The sequence below is a fragment of the Convolutriloba macropyga genome, unplaced genomic scaffold (genome assembly GCF_964194025.1).
Source record: "Convolutriloba macropyga unplaced genomic scaffold, txConMacr16.3 SCAFFOLD_1528, whole genome shotgun sequence".
Classification (NCBI taxonomy): Eukaryota; Metazoa; Xenacoelomorpha; order Acoela; family Convolutidae; genus Convolutriloba; species Convolutriloba macropyga.
In genome coordinates, this window is record NW_027449543.1 from 26,803 (window position 1) to 37,549 (window position 10,747).

The 10,747-nt window shown below is 39.6% G+C and overlaps 1 protein-coding gene across 1 annotated transcript in view; it reads right to left on the bottom strand.

Annotated features, from left to right (window-relative positions):
• Positions 1 to 10,376, bottom strand: part of LOC142355130 (uncharacterized) — a 29,555-nt gene extending 19,179 nt beyond the window's left edge. The window contains exons 1-2 of the mRNA XM_075407389.1: positions 10,075 to 10,376; positions 6,417 to 6,655 (exon numbers count right to left, since the gene is read on the bottom strand). Of these exons, the coding sequence (XP_075263504.1) occupies positions 6,417 to 6,655; positions 10,075 to 10,337 (502 nt within the window). The 5' untranslated portion in view covers positions 10,338 to 10,376. The remainder of the gene's footprint in view (positions 1 to 6,416; positions 6,656 to 10,074) is intronic.
• Positions 10,377 to 10,747: the final 371 nt, after the last annotated feature.

A 10,747-nucleotide genomic window follows, 5' to 3' on the forward strand; every position in this document is an offset into this window, starting at 1 on the left:
ATCCGAGTCCAACCAAGTTTCAGTTACAGCGACAAACGTATTAATGGGAGCTGGTTGCAAAAAGTTTGCAAACTCTTCAAATTTGTTCTTCAAGCTTTGACAATTAATAAGGAAAAATAAAGGCGAGTGGCTTGTTCCTCTGTCTTTTACGTAAATTGAATACTCAATCAAATTTTCTAGATGAGGCCCTGGGTTCAATTCAATGTCCCCTGACAGCATGAGACGTACAAGTGAACAAAAAACCAACAGTTTTTGGAAGAAAACAAAAAAGTATGAATAGAAAACAAAAAAGTATGAATAGAAAACAAATAGGTATGAATAGAAAACAAAAAAGTATTAAACCAAAAAAGTATGACTCGACATATATTTTGTAATAAACATCGGCTGACTTTGGAAATATTTTTCCATGTTTCCCGTTGAGCTTTTCTTTAAAATAGCTTGTTTTCTGCCAGCTCCAATTAACTTCAGGCTGTTTCATAAGTTTTGAAACCTAACTGATTAACAGCGGGCGAAATTCCCTCGAATGACTGGCGAACGGTTGATTTCGTTATTTAAGAGGGTAAGTTAAGTGGGGGGGGGGGAGGAGGGGGTAGAAAGTAAGAGGGGGAGACGATGTCAAACTCAACCCGACCCTCAAATTCCAGATTTATATCTCTTTCATAGTTTCTGTGAATTGCATACTTGGAAACCAGTGAACCGCACCTCTGTACGACAACTTGATGCCCTCATGGTTTTAACTGTCCATCTGGTTTTTGAGGATGAAAACTTTAAAGGATAAAAAAATCGGTTGAACACACAAAATTGGGCAAAAATTCGTGCCAAATAAGTCTCAACTAAAAAAGAAAGTTAAGAAGAAAGAAAGAGTTAAGAATGAAAACCCAGGTTGAGGTCCCAGACGGAAAGTCGATATGTCCAGACCGTCCCAGACGGAAAGTGCCTATGTCCAGACCGTCCCAGACGGAAAGTGCCTATGTCCAGACTTTCGTGCGTTCACCAGAGTTTCGTGCGTTCATGTCCAGACCTTCGTGCGTTCACCAGACTTTCGTGCGTTCATGTCCAGACTTTCGTGCGTTCACTAGACTTTCGTGCGTTCATGTCCAGACTTTCGTGCGTTCATGTCCAGACTTTCGTGCGTTCGACAGACTTTCGTGCGTTTATGTCCAGACTTTCGTGCGTTCACCAGACTTTCGTGCGTTCATGTCCAGACTTTCGTGCGTTCATGTCCAGACTTTCGTGCGTTCGACAGACTTTCGTGCGTTCACCAGACTATTCGTGCGTTCATGATCAGACTTTCGTGCGTTCACCAGACTATTCGTGCGTTCATGATCAGACTTTCGTTTGTTCACCAGACTATTCGTGCGTTCATGATCAGACTTTCGTGCGTTTTTCCTTGTTTCCAGACCATGTAAATTTGAACGCACGACACCCCCGTCGTGCGTTCATCTGGGTCTGGACATATCGACTTTCCGTCTGGGACCTCAACCTGGGAAGTTAAATATTTCAAACAAAATGAACACATCTTGGTAGGTATTTTTGTGTTTGCAGGAGTGACATGGTGGCCGGCCAAGTGTATGTACGCTGTAGGCGGGATGGCAGGTATGACATTGGGTAAGTAGGTGGGAGTTGAATAGGTAGAGGGAGGGAGGTAAATTAGCGAGGGGTAACGTAGATGGCGGTAGACGAATAAGTAGTGGTTGTCTGGAGTATGGATAGGAAGAGAGGAGAGGACTCTAATGGGATAAAAATTCTAAGAAGGACCTTTCTACCTTTAACATTACCATGAGTTACTAATTACTACGCATAAGTATCTAAGATACTACTATGTAAAAGTTCAGTGTTCGAAAACAGATAGCCAAAACCTAGCTAACCAAAACATAGTCGTTGAAAAGCCAAAATGAGTGGAATCAACAAATCACAAACATAGTAATAACATACATCAGATTCTTCCAAAAAACACGGTATAAGAATATAAGTAACCTCTTTAAACAATAAGATACGTTCGGGGGAGTTATTTGGCGGGAAGTGTGTTTATTTGGGATTGCTGCATAGACGAGTAGGGGGTTGGGTGGGGTAAGTAGTAGGTAGTGGCTAGGCAGCGAGTAGGTAGTGGCTGTGGCAAGTAGGTGGGGAGGGGGTTGTCTGTTGTCGGCCGGGTCACAGGTAGATGGGAGATAAGTAGTTTCGCAGAGGCAGGTAAGTGGGTTTTCAGTAGTTTTCGTTTATTGAGAAGTGGGAGTTTTGTTGAAGAAACTTCTCAAAATGTCCTTTTAACATTGAATATTACAATTAGTTCTTGAGGAACCAATTATTTTAAAAAAGGTCCTGTTAAAGTTAAAGAGGTTAAAGAAGTCAAAAATCAAGTATTGAACAAACGTTTTTCACTTAAAAAAATTTAGCAAACCGAATTCCAAAAATATCTTAAAGAGTCACTAATTTCTTTATTACGTTACCTAATTTACGCTTATATAGTTCAGAAATATCATGGAGAAACCCGGACTTGGGTGGGTCATTAATTCAGCACTGAATCATAGTATTATCATCATGATTTTTACTATTAGCAGAGTTCTGATCATGGCACTTTTAACTCGGTACATCATGGCATTTTCAATTCCGTTTATGCTTATTATCTGGCCATCATGACTTATAAACTGTATGTAATCTGGCCATCATGACTTATAAACTGTATGTAATCTGGCCATCATGACTTATAAACTGTATGTATTCTGGCCATCATGACTTATAAACTGTATGTATTCTGGCCATCATGACTTATAAACTGTATGTAATCTGGCCATCATGACTTATAAACTGTATGTATTCTGGCCATCATGATTTATAAGCGGTATATATTCCAGCCCGCACGCGTTATAAGCTACATGTATTCCAGCCAGCACGCATTATAACCTACATGTATTCTAGCCAGCACGCATTATAACCTACACGTATTCTAGCCAGCACGCATTATAAGCTACATGTATTCTAGCCAGCACGCATTATAACCTACACGTATTCTAGCCTGCACGAAATGAGTCAATTAAAATGTAAACAAATCGGAACTTTAGCAAACCATGCCTCATTTAACAAAACGCAAAATGCATGCTGAATAATTAATTAAAACTATAAATATATATAAATAAATATAAATATAAATACATATTAATATCAGCTAAATATAAATATACATGTAAAATAAAGAGTCATATATCAGTCTCCTCGGTATCTTGCAACCCTCCCAGATGACTCCTGTCGCCCTCTCAGGACCTCTTGTAGCCACACGCTCAGATTAATACAGCTCCCGATGCTGCCCCGCTCGTTGTGTTTTCTCTGCAACCCACTGGTGGCTGTGTTGGTACTCTGAGCTCGAAGTACCAGAGGTTGAGAGGGTATTCCACCAAGAGGATATTCGATCATGAGCTGACATCTACGTGTTGTTCATAAATTTTTCAGCCGTCCTCGGTGAGTCTGGTGCAACTGAAGCCGTTGACACTTCGCTCCACATCCCACATCGGACATTTATGAATGACTCGGAAATTAACAAATGAACTCCATACATCTGAAACATGCTATTTTTGTCACATTGCCCATAAAATGGTACAATTGCCCATGGCACGTTGCTATAATTTGTCACATTGCCCATAAAATGGTACAATTGCCCATGGCACATTGCTATAATTTGTCACATTGCTATAAAATGGCACATTGCCCATTAAAGTACAATTGCCCGGCACGTTGCTATATAAAACACATGGCACGTTGCTATAATTTTGATTAAATTTCGGATTTTCGAAATTTTCATTTCTGGAACTACCCTGCACATAATGTAGTTGTAGTTTCACTGTACATACTGAAAACTAGTATTTTTACATCATCCCAGCCTTCTTACTATTTATAAAACACGTTGGCTGGAATACGTGCTATTTATAAAACACGTTGGCTGGAATACATGCTATTTATAAAACACGTTGGCTGGAATACGTGCTGTTTATAACTCACGATGGCTGAATACACGCTGATTATAACTCATTATGGCTAGAATACACACCGTTTATACTGCATGCTGAGCAGAATACACACCGTTTAAACTGCATGCTGAGCAGAATGCCACCATTTATAGATCATGCTGGCCATAAAGAGTTCAATAATGAATTCAACTGCACATAATGCCTACAATTCAAATATCCTGAATCAGGACTGAATTCCTATATGACCCGACTCCGGGAACAGAATGAAATAACGGAAAAATTAGGTGCGTAATACAATTATGAAAAAGTGTTTTTTTAACAAAGTGAGTCGGATTGGTTAGTTTAGCGGTCAGGATAAGGAGCAGGGGCAGCGGGTGAGATATGTACGTTTAGGCGTAGGTAGCTAGGGTATGGTAGGGTAGAGGGTTGGTACTTGATGGTTGCAAGTTTGCGTGTGCTTACACGTGAAATTGTGCAGGAGTGTAGAAAGCGGTGTAGTTAGGTAGTCGTGGCAAGGGAAAGGTTGGCGCGGGGATAGCTTACTTGGTGGGTGGGCGTTGGTAATTGTGGGTTGGAAGTTGGTGGTGGGGATGTGATGAGTTGCCTGCAGTTGGGACAAGAAAGAGGGACGGCTATTGGAAGAGTTTTCTCTGAGAAATTCTTCGAACTCAATTTTTACAAGAAGTTGCTAAATGCCATGAGTCATTGTTCGAAAACAGAATTCGAGGTTCACTTCATGAACAAACTGGCTTTAGCTTAAAAAAACATAGCCATTAGAATACTTGAAATGACTCGAATAGTGGTGCAGAACAATCTCCAATTTTAGCTTAACTAAATCAAAAACATCAAGAGTGAGGAGAAAGAATTAACAATAAACATAAATTTCTCGTGAAAAATAAAGAACATTTTTTAAAATTGCACACAGGTTTATTGGCTTTGGGGAAAGGAGGTGGCGGGCCAGGACATGTAATTTTCAGGGTGTTCAGCTGGTTGGGTTTAGAGTTTGGTGTTAATAAAAAATGAGTTGGAGCAGACTGAACGAAGGGGTAGTTAGTTAGACGGGAAAGGGAAGAGTAGGCGCGATGACAGTTAGTTTGGTGTTGGTATTTGTGGGCGAGAAATTGGTTATGGAGTTGTGGTGGGTTGCCTGCAGTTTGGACAGGAAAGACGGTCTGTTATTGAATGAGTTTTCCGCTGAGAAATTTTTCAACCTCAAAATTTACAAGCAGTCGCTAAATGCCATGCGCAATTGTTCGCAAAGAAGTGTCAAGGTTCAGTTCATGAAGAAACTGGCTTCAGTTTTTTTTAGAAAAAGCCAGTAGAATGCCAGAAATGACTCGAGGCTTGGTGCAGAACAATCTCAAAACTTAACTCAGCTAACTTAACTCAGAAAGTTCAAGAGGAAGAAGATGGAATTAACAAAAAAAACATGATTTCCCCGTGAAAACTAAAGAGATTGCAGACAGGATTATGGGGTATGGGGACAAGAGGTGTCGGACCAGGATGTGTAGTTTCAGGGTACTCAGCAGGGTGGGTTTAGCGTGTAGTGTTACGGGTGGATTGAGTCGGAGCAGGGTGGATGAGGGGGTAGTTAGGTAGCCGGGTTTTTGTAATAAGGTTGGAGGGGCTGGAAAGGGGGTGTTAGTTAGATGGTGGGGAGTGGTATGTGTAGGTTGTGGAGGTGGGAGGGATATAGATATGTGGTTGGGCGGCGGGCGTGATAGGTGGTTGGAGTGGTGGTTTTTTTGGCGGTGGGAGTGTTGTTTGGATGGGAAGGAGGGACTGCTAGGGTAGCAAAATTTGTAAAATTGTCATAATGACCATCAGAGGTTGATTATTACCTGCAGTTGCTAAAAACTATGTTTTAGTAGTTATGCTATGGTTGAATTCAAGGCTTTGAATAGCATAAGTCAACGGACTTATACAGAAGTTGGAAAATAATAGTCAAAGATCAAGTGATGAACAAATTTAATTCATCTAAAAAAACCTGTAGATTACGAATGCTCCTCTTCGATTTCGAATCAAGACCACAAGACCTCAAGATTACAGGAGTGATATAATTGCTACAAACTACGTTTCAGCGCGGTAGAAAAATGTTTGTGTAAGTTAATCTGATTTTTTATCAGTTATTCAGCGCTAGTTATTCAAACTCCGTGACCTAGTGTCCTGGGCCTAATGCCAAGTCATTTTCACTACTGGACAAGTCCAACTGCAAATCCAATTTTACTGCTGATTAAAATCTTTGATCATGTCACTTCGTTCACTTTTCAGTCTTGTGCAAGTCTTGTCCAAAACTAGCAAGTCTGAAAAAAACGTCCAAAAAGATCTCTCTGGAAAACGGAAAAGATGGCCGGTAAATAAAAAAATCAGGAAAATGGCAGAAAAGGTGAGTTTTCTGACTTATCCAAGTTTTGTGGCTTGGGCGCAGGTATTTTTTTACTTTAGATTCCAAACCTGTTGATCTCAATGTAGTGTCTCCATAGATATAGTCATCCTCATAGTAACTCCATGCCCACCAGATTTGATACAAAAATATGCGTCGAATCACGAGAACGGCCACAGAGAGCAAGATTGCGCCGAATCTGGCGGCAGTTGACCAGTTGAAGATTAAACAGGTGAGAATTGACCGGATACTATCCTTGGTCGGTATAGATTTTGACAACAGTGCCTTTAGCTTCCCTGTACATACAGTCCTAAAGCACCCAAATAATAAATAAATTTGTTTCTGCGTAATCGCAGCGGAGCAGCATTATGCTTTGAGTCTGCATTAACAGTAGCCTGCTCTCAGCTGTCCTTTTTTCTATTATTCCCCACATCTCAGACTGTTCAATTAGTTAGCATGAATGCTCTTTTATGGTGACTATGGCCACTTTTTTTGCGTCTTAGACTTTCACGTGGTACCATCATTGCAGCCAACATTGGTCAGGCTATGGTCAACCTGAAGCTATGGTTAAGTAAGAGCTCATCCACACACAGACAGCTTAACGGAGGCAGGGGATCGAACTAACGATCATTGGGGTGTCAATCACACATCTTACCTCTCAGCCATCATGCCACCGCAACTAGCAAAAACTGACGTGTAGGATTCAGGCCCTATTTACTATGACCACAAATGTTCATTGCGTCCTCCGAGTACATCTATTATTAATAGCAGAAATCAGAATTTCATTATTTTGACCAATTATGGTATTTTTTCGAGCGTCTTCGTTTATTATGTTTGATGCTACATGAAGCTACAATCAGCAAAAACGTTTGATGAAGTTCTAATAAAGAGACCGTTCAAAAATCTCCCGAAATGCAGGTGAACTTCAAAATCCTGATATCTGCTTATTTTAAATGTGAACTTCGAACATTGAAACGCTTATTATTGTTGAAACCTTTTGGGCTAACTAAACAATGGATTATTTTTATGTTTTCAAGTTCTCGAATAAAATATTAAGGAAGTGTTCACGAGCTTGAAAACTTGAAAACTAATATTCGTTCCTCCTGTAACCGCCTCGCGTACTTTCCTTTACTAGACTTTTATTTCAACATCGTACAAATCTAGCATTGATAATCTAAAAAAACAGAATCGTAAATAGTTTAATCGAAGTCTCACTTCACTATTAGTCGGAATCTGGGAAAATTTTGGAATCCAAAAATACAACAACTGTGCAACATTTACATCCTATCGTTATCAGGAACGAACCGAACACACTAAATAAAGTTAAGGTAATTTTACCGTAAAAAACATCCTAACTCACCTTAACTGTTAAGGTAGATTTGCCTTTCCTTAACTCACATTAACTAACCCTAACTTTACCTGATATTTACCTGAAAAGCTAAGGCCTCACTACCTTACAAAAACCCTAAATTTTACTCTAACTTCCCTTAAAATTACCTTAAATAATTACCTTAAAATTACCTTGAAAAACCCCGTAATTTTGCCTGAGTATGTCGGCCTGAGCAAATAATTATTAAGGTGTAAATTTGAAAAAAGGAATCTTTTTGGGCGTTATTCTAAATTGATGTTATTAACCGGTTATCAATATAAGCACTCTGATTTTCTCAAAACGCTGAAATTTTGCTACGGATGTGATGAGCTTGCGCTGAAACTTTGTAAGAAATGCGCTGAAATTTTATTGTTTTTACGTTTCCTCAAAAGCGCTGAAATTTATCTACTGATGTGCTGAAATTGCGCTGAAACTTTGCAAGAAATGCGCTGAAAAAAATGCCGAAGAGGAGTATTGGAGGCTCATTAATGATTGTTTTACAGTACTAATAATTTGTGGTAATTTTACTGCAGAACGTAAAAAAAAGAAAGTTCAATTAATTTAAGGTAATTTTACCTTAAAAGAGTTAACGTAAATTTTTACCTTAACTCGAGTTAGGGTAAAAATAAGGTAAACTTTACCTTAACTTTACCTTATCAACAGTTTACCTTAACTCCGTTAAGGTAAAAATAACTTAACTTTATTTAGTGTGAAGAGCAGACATATGAAATCTTACCGAGTGCACCCTATGGCAGATTACAACACATGTATTGATCGACAGGTCTCACGTAGAAACTAAGATATGGTAAATACCTCCGGTTGTAACCTGGGTCGAGATATTTTCCAAAAATTATGTAAGAAATGCGCCAAAATGCGCTTATTTTTCAAAAAAAAAATTAGCGCAAAAACTTTACATAATAATGCGCTGAAAGGTGCTGAAATGCGATGGAACTTAGTGCGAAATTCGTTGAAATTTCAGCGCATTTCTAGGTCCAGCGTATTTCAGCACATAAATGCAGAGTTAGTTATCATGAACTTCCATTCCCAGATTTAGGTCCAGACCCAAATTGAGCTATGATCAGACTATGCAGACTGAAATGACCTCTGATCAGACCTTCCAGACCAAAATGACCTCTTATCAGACCTTCCAGACCAAAATGATTCTCTTATCAGACTTTCCAGACCAAAATGTCCTCTGATCAGACCGAACCCAGACCACTGTCCAGACTATAGTGCGCTTATGATCAGACCCAAATTCAGACAATTGTCCAGTCTATAAACAGACTATTATCAGACCATCTTCAGACCATCGTCCAGGCTCAATTTCAGACCATTGCCCAGACCTTAATCAGACTATGATCAGACTCAAGTGGGCTCAAAATAGTCTGATCAGAGAAAGATTTTAATTATGAACAAATCTCTTAATTTTGCTATAATATATTCATTTCATAAAACTGGTGTTTGCAGTATTAAAATCATCTGAGGAAAAACCAATTCTGAAAATATTGCTAATGAAAATGAAACCTAACTGTTGAGAAAAAATGTACCATACACCTTAGTTCATATTTCTGACTCAATGGATGACCTTAGACAGCTTTCCACAAGAAACGTCGTGGTCTTCTGTTAATCAAAATTTCCTCTTGAGGGGACCGGCATTTGCTATCAGCTGGACTCCTTGTTTCTGATCAGAGTCATCGGACTTTAGATGAGTCTTTGATCGGAACGCTGCTTTACTGTTGCCCCTTGGCAGAGCCAACATCCCTCAATAAAAAAATTGAAAAAAAAAATTGAAAAAATAATGCACTCGAAATCAGACCTTCCAGACCGAATTGACCTCTGATCAGACCGAACCCAGACCATGGTCCAGACTACAAAGACTGTGATCAGATCTTCCAGACCGAATTGACCTCTGATCAGACCGAACCCATACCATGGTCCAGACTATAAAGACTATGATCAGACCGTCCAGACGGAATTGACCTCTGATCAGACCAAAATCAGACCATGGTCCAGACTATTGTGCCCTCGAACCGCTTTCCAGACCCTGTAATTTCGGTCTGGGAACACAGGGGTGTGCGCTCGATTGGGTCTGATCATAGCTCAATTTGGGTCTGGACCAAAACCTGGGTAATGAAGAATAGGTACTCAGACGAGTTCCATTTATAAATAGTTGTAGTTTCACCAATATTTTATAAATTGTTGAGTTTTTGAAGTCAACCTCCATAATTTGAAAGTTCTATGACTAAATCTTTGTCAACCCGGGGAGATACGTTTCTCATCGCGGAAATATTCAACTATTTAGACCTGAATGCTTGAATACCTGGTCCGGGTCGACAGAAATTTAATTGAAAAAAACTAACCCTTGGTAGGTTTCCATAGCTGCCTCTGCTTTCTCCCGGACTTCCAAAAACTCTTTCGTCAATTCTTCGGCCTCATTTTGACTCCCAGCATTGTCAACCTCTCTTTTTATACATTGTTCAAGTTCCTCTAGATCAGCATTGATGCCAGTTTTGAAACCTTTCCAGTCCAAGTTACAATTTTTATCGACGATGGCATTGTTCAGGTGATATATTTGCTGCTTTATTTTAGCAACTAAAAATATCTTTTCACCATTCAGCGCCATTTGTAAACAAATTGTAGCGTTTCGTTGGATGTCTCGGAAATGTCAGACCGGTACAATATATTATTAACAACGTGACAACAACGATGTCGATAAGACTAGACTATGCAGCTGTACATGTAGACAGAAGTACACGTGGGAATCGTTGGTATGGAACATGCCTGTACAGCAGAAGGGGCGAAAAGCAGAATTGCATCGAAAAGCGAGTTAAAGCCGTATTTTCTCAAGCTCTCATTGGCCAAATTAAATTGTTGATTATAAACACTAATTTTTCAGTGGCCTCGAACTCGCCAAGATAAACATCTGGATGCTATACCAACGTCAAGTATGGAAATCACAATAGTAGTAACGTATACACCATGGAAGATCGGGGGGGTTGTCATCCCATGTAAGAGATAGGGTTGTCCTGAGGA